At 41.2% G+C, this 18,661-nt stretch overlaps 1 protein-coding gene across 1 annotated transcript in view; it reads right to left on the reverse strand.

Annotated features, from left to right (window-relative positions):
* DSCAM (DS cell adhesion molecule) overlaps nucleotides 1-18,661 on the reverse strand; it is a 491,161-nt gene that overhangs the window by 171,813 nt on the left and 300,687 nt on the right. Inside the window, exons 5-8 of the mRNA XM_082014240.1 lie at nucleotides 15,460-15,738; nucleotides 12,971-13,246; nucleotides 10,147-10,443; nucleotides 9,032-9,307 (exon numbers count right to left, since the gene is read on the reverse strand). Coding sequence (XP_081870366.1) covers nucleotides 9,032-9,307; nucleotides 10,147-10,443; nucleotides 12,971-13,246; nucleotides 15,460-15,738 — 1,128 coding nt within the window. The remainder of the gene's footprint in view (nucleotides 1-9,031; nucleotides 9,308-10,146; nucleotides 10,444-12,970; nucleotides 13,247-15,459; nucleotides 15,739-18,661) is intronic.

Here is an 18,661-nt window from a genome sequence, read left to right on the forward strand (position 1 = left end):
CCCATGATATAAATCACCTTTGGCAATGAATACTCACAACAGGCGAATAATACAGGTCCATTGGCTGTTGTAAAGCAATACCCACCAAACTACGTAGCCTCTTAAGGCAGCTGTGTGACCATAGATCTCATGCGCTGGGAGTGTAAAAGCCAAAGTTGTTTTGTCTCTGCACAAACCCTAGTCACAGTCTAGGCATTTGTAACTAGTCTCAGCCATCGCTTGCTTCTCCTAAACAGACCCATCCCTTGTGAGTGATGGTCTGAGAAATTGTGGACAGTCACTGAAGCACTGGATTTTTTTTGTTTCTTTCTTGCATGTATTGAATCTTATCAGTAGGGCATGTCATTCATTGAACTATCTATTAATGGCATTTACTGAGTCGAGCCTCATACCCTGTTCCCCTCCTTGTCTTGAAAAGAAAGAATACCGTTATATTCTTTGGACCTTTCTAATTGTATGCACTGAAGAAAAAAGAAAAAAAACCAAAACCAAAAGACCCAAAATAATCCCTGTAATGCCCCTGTTGTTGCACATTTCCCTTTACTTGTAGGTTCATTAGTTACCAAAATTAACCTCTATTCAAACATCTTCAAAATCTTACCACAGGCTGTGTTGTTTCATCAGAAACTGTCTCTGAGTGTGGCAGAGCAAATGCTGTGGTGCGTATTTCCCAGGGGAGCTTACAAGATAGCCTTCACCTTTCGCCTCAGTCCCCGTTCCCCTCTCCTGCAATGCAACGCTGGTAGCTCACAGGCTCCCTGTTGCTGTTCTGGGAGCTCCTCCAAAATAAGAGAGGATGTAAGATGTTGTGTAGAAACCAAGAATGCTTTTGTGTCATGTCTCATCCATCTATTGAACCACCTCTTTTCAGCCTCCATTGCGAGGGGAAAAGTGCATGCCCTTATCATATGAAGCACCCTGCAAACCCAGGATGGTGGGAAGCTCAGTTCCCTGCCCAAGGGAATGCATTTGCTATTTATTTTTTTAAAAGACAAAACCTTCTTGATTTGAAGATAAGATAGCAGCTGCAAGAATGTATTAGCACAACGTGCAGTTACCTTTATTGTTAAAGTGCTGCCTGATAAAAAGCCTTACTTGTAGGCTATGTATTCAGAAGCACATACCAGTTGTTTTTACTGTACTTTTGGGACGCGGTCCAGGGCTATTGCCCTTGTTTAGCCCCTGCATGACCTAAAGTAATATTTGTCCTCCTGTAATACTGTGAAAAGTTGAAAGCAGGTAAATCACTAGAGCCAAAAGTTCTGGGTTTAGATCACAGAATCACAGAATCACAGAATCACTAGGTTGGAAAGGACCTTTAAGATCATCAAGTCCAACCATTAATCCAGAACCACCATGTCCCCTAAACCATGTCCTGAAGCGCCACATCCACACGTTTTTTGAACACTTCCAGGGATGGCGACTCCACCACCTCCCTGGGCAGCCTGTTCCAATGCCTGACCACTCTCTCAGTGAACTTCAACAGAATGATCTCCGGCTCTGAAAATCATTCCTGTGCATAGTTTGACTGGTTTCACAGTAGCTTCCCTTTCATTTTTATCCCAGAACTGTACATAAGCAGCTGGTTTTGTATCACCCTTCTGTTTCCACAGGGCTGATATGTCTTTTTTTGCATGCTATGTATTATACACATTGATTTGAAATTAGGCCAGCATATTCCATTCATATGTAGGCACAGTCTTGCTTTCTATATGGACTTACTATATGTGCTATATGTGGTTACACACTCACTTGATGCAGTAAAAAGTGCTGAAAATTTTAAGAGCCATTTTAACAAATATGTAAGAAAGTATATAATATAATTGACAAAATACGTACAAAAAAGAGCAAGAACATGCCTTCTTTCAAAGCCAAAGTAAATAAAGCTGCACTGTAAAACAGAGAACAGGGCTAGTTTTTGATAAACCTAGGCATAATATGCTAGGTGTATCAGATATAACAGATGCTCATGAACTCCTTAGCTAAGGCTCTTATTCAAGTATTAAGACTTATTTCATATTGTTTAATAATTCAAAAAGTGAACACATTCATACATCAGCTCAAATTGTGTTTGAAAGATGTAAGACTGTGCACAAAAAGAGTGAGTTTTATTTTAGATTTAAATGAAAAGTTTTATATTTGTACATACTAATTCCTCATCATGAAGACTAGGATAGTAACAAAACAACTTTAACATATGTTTTGGGGTGACCATTTTCTGCAGCGTCAGAGGTGAATTCATGAGGAATATAATGTATTAGAAGCTTACTGCTACAAATAAGACACTTAACTGCAGCATCCACATGACACTTGTCAGCTTTTAAAGAATGTAAATCAGCTATTTTAATGCAAGTCTAACCTTGATCTGTTGTATGTTGAACGGCAAAAATTCACACAGGCTTGTCGAGTCTCACATATTGAATACCAGGCTGTTTTAGCCTTTTCTTCAGATAGTTCTATGCATTAGATGCTCGGGTTCTCACATGGGATTCATCATTAACAAAGTGCACATTCCCATAAATCAGACTGCTGCCACTGTTTGCTCCCCGTAACAACTCTGCATGCCCATAATGTGACCTGATAATGACTGTTAAGTGGATTTTTGCAGGGTCTTTTGCATGACTGGATGTTCTCATCCATTCTCACTGCATGGCCCTTGAGTGATTCCTGCATATGACAACTCCAGTCACTTTGAGAGATCTGATTGTTTCTTCCTGAAGGAATTGCAACGAGCTTGGAGGAATCCCAAAAGATATTGCAAGGGATAGTGAAAGAACGGCAGAAAGTGATATAATGAAAGAAGTATCTGAAGGACACCAAGGCTGGAAGTTTTTTCTGACTCAAATTATTGGCAAGGTTCAGTCAGTAGGACAGATAAGAAGTTATGTCTTAGATACATGCATGAAACACTTGCCATAATCCATGCCACAGACTGAAGCATAAACAGATTAGCAGGTTGTTCAATGACAGCATGCTCCGTGGTCCCAAGAACCATTGAAAGATTTCCCCTGATGTTTTTTGCCTTTTGTGCTGGCATATTTTTCACTATCTAAAACAGCCCTCCCTGAACTGATCTGCGGTGCAAATCCACAAATAACGTCTTATATATTAGAAAAAAATAGGTAATTCCCAGGAAAGATGAGGAGAAACTATTCAAATAGTTCCAATATGAAGTTATTTAGAAAGAACTTGTGTTTGGTTTGCTTGTTTTCTAAGAAGAAACATGCTGGTACAATTCTTTCATGCGGTTCACAACAGGTGAAGTGTTATTACTTTGGCATAAGGCAATGAGAAGCCTTCTAAATCAATGCGATATGTATGCTCTACAAGATCAGAAACAGTCCTTTTGAACACCACACTTTTTATTTTAATGATGCTGCACCCTTCCCTCTCAGGGGCTTCTTTTTCAATTAATTTCTGTCAGAGAAGTGTGAATAGCAGCAGGCTGTTTACATGAGAAGTGTGTCCCATGAGGCTGATGAAAAGAAAATCATCACTACTGATGGCTTTTACTGTAGCTGAGAAAACTATTACTATAAATTACATAATAAAAAAAAAGAGATAATGACTCACTCCTGTTTTTAAAACGCTTTGAGATCTACTATAATGCTGTAGAAGAGATGCTGCTGTTATTATTTTACCACCTTGCCACTTGAAGGGTTGTTTTTCAATGGAAATATGAAGCTTACAGATGTGGTGGGTAATATAACCTCCTTCTTTGTTTGCCAGCACTTCTCATTATAAGACTATATTTGTTTGCTTGCAGTTTGACTTTTGTTTGGATAGTATTTTTTCCAGGCCAGGTGTCTGCCTCAGGCTGAGTCATTTCATCTGGAAAGTTTCAGCAACAACTGTTTGGCCATTTCCAAGAATAAGGGGGGAGGGTGGTAAAACAGGGATGTAGAATATATTGATCCTACCATAAAAGCAAAAAAACCCCATGTATTGTGAGAATCTGAGAGTTCCCACCTGCCCGATGGTTAACAGCATTGATTTCAAGTTTGGCAGGTGATGGCACTAACACCAGACAGTCGTCTTGCTGTCCCTATGAAAAGTCATCACAAGGGCGCCCAAATTTTGCTGTCTGAGCAAAACCAAGGAAATAAATAGACAATAACCCCACAGTTATCACATCCTGAGAAGACATTTTCCAGTGACTAACAGCTAAGAGCTCCCAGGGTTCAAACAGTGCTGAACACAGCCTAGCACTGCCTTCAGTGGCCGAGTCAGCTCTAGCCGCGTGGGGCAGGCGCAGTCTGGTGAGATGTCAGAAATCAAAGCAGACAAATTTGTCTCTCTTGTGCTTGTATAGCTGCCCATGCTGGGTCCAGGAAGCATGAAAAAAAGTTATTTCAATAGAGAGAGAAAGAAAGGAGATGTGGGGGTCAAGGGACCAGAGCGGGGAACCAGCCCACATTCCTGGGCATGCAGATAGCAGCAGCAAGCGATGGAGCAGAAGCTCGAAGCAGTATCCAGGATGACAAAAGGGAATTATAGAATTGGATTTAGGGGCAGTGGGGGAAAGTCAGAAGTTGGGAGCAGACTTGCAGTGGGACAGCAGAGTTGATGGGGATTGGTAAAGTGGAACTGGGAAACTGGCAGAGGATGCGAGACTGGGACAAGGAAGCAGTGGGGTGAAGTACAGCACTGACAGTGAACGAATTCCCACATGAAGGGAAGAGACTGAAACCCACTGGAGATGGAGGAATTGGAGACTGGAAGAAAGAGAGGACTGTAACTGGAGGCTGGGAGGAATGTTGGGAGCTCTTAAGGGGAAGACCAGTTTTGGGTTGTAAGAACAAGCTGCCAAACAAATGAGGACTGAGATGGGAAAGACGTGGAGGACAGACTGGTTTTGGAACCCAGAGCAGAAAAGGCAGGTCTTGGGCAAGGATGAGCCGGTGAAGACTGAGGAGGACACGTCATACTTAGGAGGCATGAACCTCCTCTTCCACAGAATATTATTCTCCTTAGGATGTCTGATGCCAATAGTCCTCTGCTGTCAGCAGATGTGTATGAACCCCAACGTCAAACCGCTAGAGCTGGGCCAAATGCAGAGTAAGAAACTAGTACTGCTAAGAATAAGTATCCTTAGCAAGGCTAATCTTGATGATTACTTCTGAGGATGTCAGTAACTACTGTTTCCACTTCGCAGGATGGGGAGGAAAGGGGATTCAGTTTACTTTACAAAAAAGCTAGAAAGAAAATTGCATTTAACACAAGCCAAAGCAAAACATGTTGAAAAGGTATTATTTCAGTTGCAAAGGCAAATCGTCGACAGGTATAAAATACCAGAAATCAAGTATGTAAGTACAATCGTAGTCTCCTCCCGTTAGATATGCATTACAGGGTGGGTAGTATTCCTGGCTTTTTGTCAGAACTCAGAACTGGCCAATTCATTTGTCTAAATATAAAAAAAATAATGCCAAGATGGCTTGATTTCCAAAAAGCTCTGTTAGGATTCAGGCACGGTTCCAAGAGAGCTATGACTGCCAAGCAGAAACCTGCATATTCTCCTGCCAGCTTATCCATCCAGCTCCCAGCAGCCAGCTTATGGGACTGCTAGCTTCCAAGATCCAGATTTTGGGACAGAGACAAGGGACAGGCAAAGGATGGTGCGGGGGTGGCATGCCACATCTCTGTGGAACAGAATTATTTGGAGTCTTGCAGTCCTCTGGGGTAGGTGGCTATGCAGACAAGGGCACCAGTTATTCCTAAAAAATGGGACAACTGGTTTCATGTGGTGTCTAATTGATTCTTTTGATCAGCAATGCAAAGAAATTGCTGGCCTAAGGTTAAAGAACCCGTAAGTGCCCAGCTCCCAAGTGTTTGGCTTCCTGACAGCCTGCCAGGTGGGAGGCTACACAGTAAGGCTCTATAAGCCCCACTCTTGGGTTCTCTGGCAGCTAGGATTTAATTTTGAAGTTGTTGTCGAGGTACTTTCTGTTCTCCTATCTGAGATTTTACAATGATTTCTGAAGAATGTCCTCAAGATTTTGCTTTCATTTGATGTTTGTAAATATCAAAATACTCTACAGAATGGGCAGCCCTCTTGTATTTAATTACATGTTCATGCTGTTGCATATCTTTATTTGGATGCTGCTTTTAGCAAGTCCTCATTCAAGACAGAACGAGGATGCTTTATGTACTGAGAGTTTGGAAAGTGGGCAGTAAATGTGGCAGAGGACTGCAGACAAGAAAGGCAAGTTGTATGCGTAATGCAGATAAATGCTGTCCTGTAGAGCCAAATTCTGTATTCGCCTTTGCCACAGATTTCTCAGATAATGCTAATTAGACGACTTAAATCTGTCTTTCCCAAGGGCTTGCTAAGATGGGTAATGTGACTGATCTGAAGAAGGAAAAAGAACTCTCAGAAGCAACTTCATTTCAATGGGAGCAGAGCTTTGAACATATAAATGCTATATAAGAGCAGCTGAACTGGAAAGATCAAGCTGTAGGCTTCCGAAATTGAACACACAGAAATTTGTGGATACTTTTAAGTTCAGCCTGTGCCTCAGTTGCTATTTCCAAAAGCACTCCCGATCATCCAGGTGGGTTTTGAAAATGAACACATTGTTTCTGAAACACTCTGATACCACAGAGATTATAATCTTAGAATAGCTCATGAGGAAATTGATAATTACGTCCTTAAAACAGAACATGGAGGAAACCAAATACCAAGTAACAGCACATTAAGTGTCACCTACTCTGAATCACCCTTCAGATGACTGGTTTGAGGTCGCCCAGGAAGCTTGTAGCAGAAATGAGAACAAACCAAAGGACCCATGCTGTTGAAGATGGGCAGTTCTCCCTCTGTTTCTACGGAGCAGAAATAAGTATACTGATGGTATGAGAAGTTGAACTATAAACGAGATTTAGGCACTGATATTAACCCTCCTTATAGTGTCATACTTCAGAGTACTAAACCTCTAGTATGCAAGCTGGGCCATATTTTGCATTTCTCAGAATCAAACATAAGTGCCTGAAAATTCATCACATTAACTTTGGAATCTATAAAATGAAAAGACAGCAAAAACTTTAACATTTTGAAGCAACAGGCCACTTTTGACTCTCTTAATATGTTAGGTAAAATCACTGTGTAGTTAGGGAAGAAAACAATACATAGCCATCGAACAAACCACTGTGGCAATGCTGACCTCCAGCTACTACAGCAGAAACTTGAGAATTGTTCAGGTCTGACATACAAAGTTCACCTTTGACATTTCAGGCTTAGCATCTGAGGACAGGATATTAACCTTCTTTTAAATAACAATGTCTTGTCAAGGCCAGGGCATGCTGCAGTATCTAGGGCACTTTGCAGCCAACTTTGGCAACTCCAGATCAATAAGCATGAGCCACACTGGCACGTCTGCTTTGCACGTGCCGTGGGTCACTTTTCATGCTGCAGTCACTGTTTGAGTTTGCTGACCAGGCAATGGCCCTGGCAGCTGAATATCCAGAAATACAGTAGAATACCTTCAAGGAAATAAACTCATTGACAAAAGCTACAGTTCAATCAAAACTGATAGAGCTGGCAATCTGCTTTCTGGGGGAGGAATTGCCAAGTTTGAAATTGTGATCTAATGGAAGAAAAAACAGTATATTGCACCTGAGGTACCAGCTAGCATGATCTAAATGTCTGAGCTGTAAGGATAGACTGTTGTATTTGTGTCTGGCTACATTAATTTTGATAGTCATCTGAAGAACGGTATCTTTTAAGAGGCATCATTGCCCGTGAGATTTACCATGGTCAACTGTTAGTGCAGCAGCAACGCAATTAGTAATTTGACATTCAGTTCCTAAAGTGCATCAACAGATCTGAGCTATTGTAATGTCAAGCAATGTACCACATAGATGAAAAGAAAAGGTGAAATTAGTTTTTTATGCCGCAGCGTGTGACCAGTGGCCCTGATGGTCTCAGGTGTATGGAGATGTCGCGCTTTTCAGAGCACAAATCACTAGTGGCTTAAAGCTAATCCCCTAACCTCTTCAAATAATTAGCAATTACATCACTCTAGACTGAAAACAAGAAAGGGCTAAACAAACAGAACAGAAAGGAGTTAAAAGATCAGATATCTTTAACGAATGAAGTCATTTTACCTTCGTCTTCTCCTCTGTATCTTATCTGAGAACAGATAGAGAAATCAACCTTCCTTCCTTTCTTTTTTTCTCTCCTCTCCCCCCGACAAAAAAAAAAAAAGCCCAGGAAAGGTTTCTAAGAACTTCAGGAACAGTGAAATTATACCTCAATTCTTCCTACAGGTTCACATGAAATGCACTATTTAGTGGCCCCATTGCTCAAAACTACGTGCTACTGCAATCAGGTTTTCTGTCTTTTGTGTCCTTGTGAATAGATCTGAACATTGCCAGTATCAGAATAGTCAGAACACTAAGCTAAAAAATTCCTAATCTCATCTGTTGCTGAAGTCTTTCAGGTCCATCTGAACATCCTTGTTTGGGACTAATTGAATAGATTTTACGCATCCTATTAGAATTTCAAGTCACTTTTATTTACAAAGCTACCTTTCTGAGCATCAAGAATGCTCAGAAAGGTGCACTTAATAAGAGGAAAACAAGGTTAATGCTTTTAGTTCCTGTCTCTGCTTATTGGCAGAAACACATACATTAAAATTCTCATCTTATTTTTTAAAAGCTGGAAATTCACTGGCTAATGAAAATGTGAACTTTGTCATCCAGCAGAGAAACAGTCACCAGTGAAACTCAGGTGACAAAATATTAATCTACTGCCTTAGTTGCTGTAGTGAAAACTGCTCATGGAAAGCCTGCTTCTGCAAGGTTTCCACTTAGGAAGCAATACTTTGCTAGTTGAATGAAGGAGGTTAAAAGTCAAGAGAGAACAAGACACAGTGACTGATCAGCATCTATGTCATCATTAAAAATAAACACAAATCTGGATTAACCTTCTTAAAGTGCTTATTATCTAACGGCCAGCACAATCCTCTGTGCAATTCTGTGTTTCTGTGAAAGACACAGCCGTTGGCTTGGCTCTAGTTTTCTGAGTTGACCTCACCTTTTACTGTCACGTGCACACTCTGGCTGGTGGACAGCTGGGGTTGAACGAGAACATTGCACGTGTATTCGCCCTCGTCTACTTCCTTCTGCACATCTGAAAGCTTCAGTGTCCCATTGTTCTCAAACGCCACTTGGCGATGGTTAAATGGTAGCAGGTTAGAGTTCTTGTACCACTTGATGGAGTAATACGGGTAGCCGATCACGCGGCAGTGGATGTAGGTGTCCCGTCCAGCTATTGCTGTGATATTCTTCATGGGTCGAATGCTTGCTGGGCCTAGGAAGGTAAAATAGAGTCTTGAAAACAATTTAAAGGCACATTTGCTTGAGGAAACCTGCATATCATTTTTCTGAATATACAAATGTTAATGGCATTTACAGATGCGGCTCGCACAACACTTCTTAGCATTTGACAGTTTTTGCTTTTAAGAGCTACTTAAGCAGTTTCCCTAATCTTTATATGCTCTAGTTTTTCCTCACCCTGCAGCATACATACTAATTATGTGGGGTTATATGTTTGCGTTATCCAACACTTGCCTGATAAAATCTTTGCTGCATTACAAATTAAAAGGCTGAGGATGATTTAATTAATGTGAAATACTAAAACTGATACAAAGCTAGAATCCTGTTACACATGAAAACACTAACAAAGTTAACTATTTTTTTTATATAGTATAAATATATATAAATATAATTTATAAAGTATAATACCATGAGAATGGGTATTATGCCATGTAGAGCTAGAAACGCAAGCTAAAGTACTGTATACACGAATAATTACAATGAATGTTGGACAAGTAAAGGAGGAAAGGAAAAGAAAAAAAAAAACATGCACAGCAGGACTAAAGTAAAGAAACTGTGAACTAATAGAGATGAGTATAGGAAAAATAGACTACAGAACACAAGTCAAAGTGTTCTTCCAACATTTATCCATACCATACACTTTCTAGATGGGGCTGGAGAGGCAGGGTGTGAAAAGAGAGGGGGGAAGAAAAGGAGAGGAAAAACAGTAAGTTGGTTTTGGCATTCCAAGACTCATTTCATCACATGCAACAATCTTCTTCTCCACTACAATGAGTTATGTGTGTTTTTTTGAGGAGCTGATTTGACAAGCACCTCTTACGTTTATTCGAGCCTGGTACAGGACGACTCCAGCAGAGTTGTTGGCAGTACAGCGATAAACTCCACCATCTCGGACCTGAGTGTTAGAGATATTCAGGTAACTGACCACATTGCCTTCGGAGGTGATAATCTGGCTGATACGGTGACTGCCATCCTTCACAATGGGATCTTCGTCCAGTGTCCAAGTGATCGTAGGCAGAGGAGTCCCCTTCACGTTGCACATAAGGGAGACTGGCTCTCCTGGACTCACCACTTTCTCACTGAAGGCAGAAATTATTTTGGGAGTTCCGTCTGCCAAGGGAAAGAAAAGCAGGAGAATATTACTTACACAGTGTAAAGCTTGTTCCCTCTATCCTGGAGCTTATCACATGAGACAAGTTATGTTTTAGAAGTGATGCAAACAATTGTGTTCCAGGATGTAACTAATTATTGAGAGAGGGAAACAAATGTTGGTAGTGGAGTACTTAAATGATGCTTTGCTTACTGCAGGTTTCTTTTTCATCCTCTGAGAAACCTGGTACTGACTCTGCTGAAGGAAGAGCACTTGAATAGATGGACTAGGGCTCTGCACACCTATATGAACTGCCAGGGTCTCATGGAAAAGTGTTAAAACCATACACCATGCATCACAAAAAACATACGGCAAAACCTCAACACATTTGGAATTTTTCTCCGCCTGGTGGATTTCAGCTCCTTGGAAAGCTAACAATGAAACCTGTTGGCAAGAGCCAGGCATAACTTGCATAGGCTAATTTCACACAGCTGTGCCAATGCAGTTTAGTCCTGACCCGCAACACCCCATTTAGAAAAGTATTAAATTAAGCTTTTCTGAATGCAGATTGCCAGTAACAGCAGTGATGCCAATTTCTTTCCGTGGTCATTTTGTGCTACAGGTAAATATTCCTCTGAAATGAGAGCATTCAAATGCTTTCTCTAGTGATTTGTGTCACAGTTTACTCAGCCTTTACTACGAAAGTGAATAAAGAGAATGGATGGAGAGAGAAACTTTGAGATTGTCAGTAAGGAGCAGGATTAAATAACCACCTATCCAGAGAGTTCAGCGGGGTAACATTTAGGAGTGCCACAACTCTGCTATTAGTTAGGAAGCTCTTTCTGAGATCATGCAATGCGTGTTTGTTCTCCTTTGAAAATCATACTTTCAAAGCTGTCTCTAGAAGGAACTTCAGTGTAACTGGGAGCAAAAGGCCACACACACAAGAGCAGCATGCAGAACACAGGAAGCAATCCAGTCCGAAGTTTGGACAACAGTGCTGCAGGCTACTGTCTGGTTTAAAAGAGCCAAGTGGCAAGCCAGCTAACTTGTGTTCCAACAGTATTAGTGCCTGCAAGAAACAGAAGGAAAAGGTGTCTCATTACCTCGAGAGGGGCCAAAGGCACCTGAAAACTGAACTCGTACACAAGCCCCTTTAAGGACAACTCCCTCCAGTTTTGCACAGGACAGAGGATGTCAGGACAGGACCGATAAACCTCCTGCTCTGCGTGATGCACTATTTGTTCGTGCACACTGTGTACTATCTCTTCACATACACTCTGCTATGTGTTACCTGTATGTTTGGGAGGCTTGAACCATGACAACGCCTCTGGAAATCACAATTCTTACATTGCCATTTCAGTGCAACATTGCCCAGAAAACCGAGGGAACTTTCACGACAGTGCAAGGCTCCGCACAAAACATGCTGAATCGTGGCAGAATTAAAAACAAGGCTGCGCAATTCCCTTGCTCGCCACATAGTAAAAAACATAAGGCACTGCCACTCTCAGGCTGCTGAAAGACCTTAGCGTTCATGGAGGAACATTTGATTTTATTTGATTTCATAATTTTCTCCTCTGCCCCCCTCTCCCTTTCATTTCTGTCCTATTGGTTATATGACAGAGTTCTAATTTATTTATTTATTTCCATCTCTGACTCTCTTCCTTTCCTTTGCTGTGTATTAGATACTGTCATCCCTCAAAAAACAAATCAGCAGCAACAAAAAAAAAAAAAAAGCTTTTTATCCTGAAAGAAAGCTGACACAGGAGCAATAAATCTGTGAGTGTGCACACTATGTACCTCTGCCACCCCTCCTCCTCTTTTTTTTTTTAATTCAAGTGACAGGCTTTTTTTTGGAGATGAAAGCAGACATTATTTTCCCAGTGAGACCTGAGTGTCTTTAAAATCTTTCCTGCTGTTGCTCTCTGATAACCTGCACTCTCTCGACATCATGATAGATTATCAATATGCTCTTTAGGCTTTCTTAGTCACGGGAGATGGTTGCCGAGGTAACGTGGTCCAGGCAGGTAATCTCTTCTTTTCCTATAATGATTCTAAAAATAGTGTCCATGCCATGACTGCACTACAGCCTCATTAGTGAACTGGCTCTGTGCAAATGGTTAACTTTTCGCACTTGATTATCATGTAGGACATTGTGTCATTTAGTTAAGATGATCTCCAAGCCTTCAGCCAATATGCCCAACCAGAAAAGCCATGCCCAGAAGATCCTTGGAGTTGAATAGCGACAGACCTCTTCCCTGATGAAAAGCTAATGTAAAAAATCAACACCATCATCATCCACCCCCACCAAAAAAAAAAAAAATGGCTGGAAGCACTGCTCAGGAAGGATTTTTGTTTTCAAATCCATTTTTTTAATTCCATGAGTCTTTTTGTTCAAAGTGAGGCACAATAAACCCCACTGACAGTTCATGAGTAACCTCTTCTCTTCTTTAGGGTTCACTGTCCCCCACTATACAATGATGGCACCAAAGATGACGTATATATATTATGATGGGGACCAGAATCACTAAACAGGTAGCAACTGACCTTCTAGTACCACCTGAACATAGTCTTGAGCAGACATCTTGTCCTTGCGCACAAAGCACTGGTAAGCTCCACCATCACTCTTGGCCATGCCATCCATAATGAGGTTCTCCCGATTGACACCAGTGATCCGGACATTGTTACCAGGGTTGATGATTTCACCATTACGATACCAGGAGAGCTCCTGGTCCTCAGTTCCTGTCACACTGCAGGACAAGGACACTTGACTACCAACACTGCTTTTTACTTTCCGTGGGCTGATCGTGGCTTTTAGTGGTTCTGAAGATTTAAATCAAAATAAGGGAGAGGGAAGGGAAACAGAGAACATTAAGTATACATGTGCATTTATGTGTGAGTATCAAATTAACTCTCGATTAAGGAGAAAAAAAAAATCACAGCCATACCCTCCTGAAAAAAAAACTAACAAGAAAACCAGCAGATTACTGTGTTTGCTCTAAGGAAGCGTTTTTATCACCAACATCTATGACACAAAACATAGATCTATAGGGATAACCTATTTAACACACGAAGTAATACTCTAGACCATGCCTAAATAAACAGTAGGAGCAGATCTACTCAGCAACACCATTGCTGCTGAGAGCCTCACAATGGTGCTACATGTATTTTGGGAAGGTAGGATGTTATTTCGCATTAGTTCAGTGTGGACATTTGAACTAGTGCATTAGGTGCATTCCTGAAGCTTATCTTCTGGTTTAATTTCCTGCAAAAAGAAGCCAGTTCACTGATCCAAAACCACTCCCTGATGTGAACAAGTGCGTTAAACATCAATGACCAGGAGATTACCTTTTAAGAGTGGAAGATCCATGCTAAAATGTTAACATAGGTGCACCCTTAGATATCCATGGGATCTATCCACACGTGTTTCTGTGTGGGGGCTCACTGGATTTTCTAATTCAACATGGGAAGACTACAATATTTTCAAGTCAGCCTTAAGAAATAGTAGGGCATAGGTAATGCAAGTTTTATATTGTAAAAAAAGAGGATTAACAGTGTTGAAGAAAAGTCATCAACATAAATGTAAGGAAAACAATCTTTATTCTGGCGCCCAACAGTTATTGGCAGTACTGAGTGCAGCTCTCATCTCATGCTTTGTATTTACTGGTTTGACTTCTTTAAAAAGATAAGGAATTACTATCACCACTGGTATAATCTCTGATATTAAATATATACCATCCTATTTATTTTTTTACCAGCTTGCATACATGCATACACACACATGTATACACACACTTACACATAAAAATTTCCTCAGCTAACTCATTCAATTTACTGAACATTTTATAACACACAGGTTGGAATAAATCTTTAGTGGCCTATTGGGAACAGAGGCATGGACAAAAACCCACACAAGTCAGTGGCCTCAATCATTCTGGATCACAGACACTTATGGAACAGACCTTTCCTCTACAGTGGTCTGGAGCAATACTTAATATGTGCTCATATGCGTGTTACAGGTCATATGTTTGCTATCCAAAAGACCATAAAGGCTCAAGACTCTCAATGAGTGTGTCCATTTTGTTTAATGGGTCAAGTGCACCACCACCATCTCAGAGCCGTGATGATGCAAGACAGTGAACCACATTCTCCACTGCAGAGGAGGGTAAAACTCCTTCACCCAACTGTTCCTTCCTTCTAGTTGACCACTGAGTCAGTAGGTAAAACATATCACCAGTCACTGGGGATACTTTTGGTATCCCTAGCAATACCATTACATCCTGTCTCTGGAAGTTTTGACTTTGTATCATACAAGGCAGACTGAATTAATTTTTACGAATACATTTAGAAGCAAAGCTCCTCTGTTAAAATTCACGAATTACTGATCTTTGCTCTCGGTTTTATTATGCCCTAATACATTGTGTGTAATTATTTGTGAAGACATTTTTATGGCCTGAGCTGTTCGCAAAATTCTCTCTTTTCAGTTTGCTAGTCATGCTCTATAGGTGGAAATGTTAGTTCACAAAGCATTATTTCTATTCCAGAAAAGAATTTTTTTAAACGATAGAAGAATAACAATTTTCCAGTGCAGTGCTTCTGAGTAATAATTATCTTTGTAGAATTTGTGAAACATTCAGAATATTCACACATTAATACTCAGCTGAGGGGAGATATGAGTATTCAATATTACCGAACAGCATGAGTCATGACAATGAGAGTTTGGCAGCTTTATTCATGAGAACATTTGCAATTTCTTTGTAAGCATCCAATTCAAGCTTCTAAATTACATATCCTCCATGTGATAAATTATATAGCTACATTATAAATTGCATCTATTTGCACTCCTGATTGCTCAATTGTCCGACTAACTCATCTCCACAGAGCCTACTTTCTGTTGTTCCACAACTTTGAGAAGTTTAAGCATTGCTAAGGTAAAGTAACAAAACAGAAGGTACAGCAAGATACAGCATCATCTTCCCTGATGCAAATGCCCAGGCAAGAAGTAGCCCGAGAGCTTCACTCAGTCCAGGACTTACGTTTTACATATAGTCTCCCTATCATCTCGGCAGTCCCATAGTTGTTCCACACCTCGCAGACGTAGTTGCCTGAGTCTGAGGGACGCGTGTTCTCGATCAGAAGACCTGTAACTGTCTGCCGAAACCTGCTGTCAGGCTCCCAGGGAACATTGTCCTTCAGCCAACGATACTTTGGTGCGGGGTGCCCTGATGCTTTGCAAGGCAGCTCCACTCGCTGTCCTGCCATGGCTTTACGGTGGTCGAACCCATCTAGAATAGATGGAGCTGAATTCGCTGGATCTGAAAGAACAAACAGCAGTTTTCAGTGGGAGCATTCAAATTCTTTAATTCACTAAGCAATATGCCAACATTTATTCTCCTGCATTTTTTGACTCACTAGCCCCGTGTTTTATGTACTACAGTTTGCTACTGTGACCCAGCCATCGGTCTGTAATATCTCAGTAGCGGCGGCTGGGATCCAGCAGCATGTACTATTGAAGCAGCTCATGACTACTTGGAAATCTTCTCATTGGATTTTTTCCAGATGGCAACTATTTCTCTGGTCATCCTTCATGTCCCCTAGCAGAGAAATGAAGAGCCAGAAATTTGTTGCCTTAAAAATTGCTACTGCAATCCCTGCACTACTCGACTAGAATGAAGCCAACACATTCTCCATGCTTCTCAGTGGTGTGAAGGCTTTGAATTAAAGGAGCGATTTATTCCCTTGTCAGGAGAGAAATGGGCAAAGACACAGGAATTTCTGTTTGTAGTCTAAGTGACAGACGAACCTTTTCTTCTTCTCTGGAAAAAGAACTTAATGTGACAAGACCAACATACAACTTAATACTCCAACTTTCTGTGCTCAACTCACCGAGAAAAGTGGCTCTCAGATCAACACACTTGTGTAGCACCTGGCATATATTTATGTATCTCACAGATGCCTGGCAGAACACTTCACCAGAGGTGCATGTATCCCATCAGAAATAGTACTCTGTCTGTGATTTCAGCTTTTTCAGTTTGAAAACTTTTGGAGGAAGATGCTGACGTGTTTTACAGCTTTGTGCAGCATGTAGCATGATGGAAGCCCATCTTGGAGCTATTGCAACACAAATACTGAACAATAAATCAACACATATTCATCTATGTATGTTCTCATCACATGAACCCACTTTGCTAAGACTTCTGTCTCACAAAGAAACTCCACAAGCTGATCAACTCCTTTTACTCTTATCTGGCACACCAATTTCTTTTTGGGTATATCTACATCACAGTTGCCTGGATGTGGGTGTAACTGCATCCATTTTGACATTTTCAAGTGGTCTTTGACTTAACTGGCTCAGGTACTGCTCACAGGGAAGCTGCAGCAGGTTCCTGTTAGGAGCTGGATAGATTAAAGGAGAAGTCCATGCTGAATTCAAGCTATCCAAGTGATAGTGTAATCAATACCTGAGCTAGTTAGTTTAAAAGTAGCTTAGATCTATCTTCATGAACTGCAGCCACACCTGGGAGAGTACACGTGAGAGCAAATAGCTAGAGGCACTGTGCAAATTATACTATCAATCCAGAAACTAAACTTGTGATGGTAAACAAATAGGCTAAGTAAATTTTATATGAATATCTCGATAACACCCTAAATGCCAAGTTCAGTGAAGGACGATCACAGAGTTTTTTTCTGCTCTGTACGTGCCAGCAAAAAGTTGAGCTAGTGAAGGCAAAGCCCCATTTAGTTTACAGCAACTTACTGTCTGTCTCATTAGAAATGTGTCAGCCAGTAGTTAAACAAATTATTTTGCATGCATTAGTATGCCTTAGGGTTCATATCTGGCATCAAGATGAGCTATATTTTTCAGCTTGCCATGCTGTTTATGTCTGACTTAGTGAAAGCACACTCTGCCAGGATGCTGTTGGGAAGGCCAATGTCAATTTGTCTAATTGATTAGCCAGCTCCTTTCTCGCCTTTTGGGTCATCAGGCATCTCTGTTTTCAGCGCACAGATTCTTTTGGGCAGCCTGAGGAATTAACTCAGTAAAAATGTAAGCATGCAAGAAATTACAGCTCTGGCTCTTAGGAAGGCTGCATCTACATGAAATCAATTTCTTCACTTGAAAGTAATAATTAAATAATAAAAAAGTAGAACTAACTTTTAAGGGTATTGCCTGTGCATTCCTACTCAAAACTCCCAGTAGCTTCATATTTTCCCCGTATGCTTTTAACTTCAAAAGGCTTTGGGAAGGATATACGTGGTGCCAGTTGCAATCCTTTAAGTACAAAAATACAAGGTTCCGCATGGACTTCAAAACAGGACGGGGGCCACCGGGGGAGGAATTAAGCTAATGGCAAGGAGAAGTTGCGGCTAGTAAATATCAGACTTTGACAGCCTCCTCGTTTGCTGCAGACAACCCCGTATTCGATACCGGTCCCGGGCAAAGTGCGAACCCACCTCAGACAACCAGCCGCTGGTGACAGCAAAGCAGCCGCTGCCCTCCTGCCCCGGCAGGAGCCCAGGCAGCCGGGGGGGCTGCCCCCGGGAGCTGGGGGCTATGGCAGCAGGCGCCACGGGAGGCGCAGCCCCCTTCTGCAACCACCATTTCTCGCCCTCCAGGAACAGCACACCACTCCTTGCGTCCTCTACCCCGGGTTCACTTCGCTTCACTTTCTCCCTTCTCAAACTGAGACTTGGCAGGAGCAACCCAGCCTGGATTCCCGCCCGCAGGACGGCTAAGCTGGGGTTTGCTTACGTACCTGAGAAGCCTTGAGTTGGTTTTTATAGAGGAGGTATTTAAAATATATTCAGGGATACACAAAATATGATCCCAGTGACCTGCTTTCTTGCACTCTGTACTTATACATTTAAATGGATGGTAAAAACATCTCTTTGGGATGTCCCTAGAACAGATTCCTGTTTAGAGCTCCTACACTGCATATATTCCAGTTAAGAAAAGACAAAACAAAACAGAAAGCATAAAAGAAATCCCAGGGTTAATTTTCAATCACCTGCAACGAAATAAGTAGCAAAGTAACATATCCCAATTCCAATATGTGGTACGGAGTCTTTTGAATTATTATTTTAGTGTGCTTTAACAGTCACCTGACAATTACATCTAGGAAGGACAACAGTGGAAATATTGAGGCAAAATACTGTTCTAAAATATTCTACTTTGGCTCTTTTTTGAAGGACAAAGCAAGAAACTCATTATGCTTTCAAAATCATAAGGATTTTTTT

The sequence above is a fragment of the Phaethon aethereus genome, assembly GCF_964289735.1.
Source record: "Phaethon aethereus genome assembly, chromosome: 1".
In the NCBI taxonomy this organism is placed as follows: Eukaryota; Metazoa; Chordata; class Aves; order Phaethontiformes; family Phaethontidae; genus Phaethon; species Phaethon aethereus.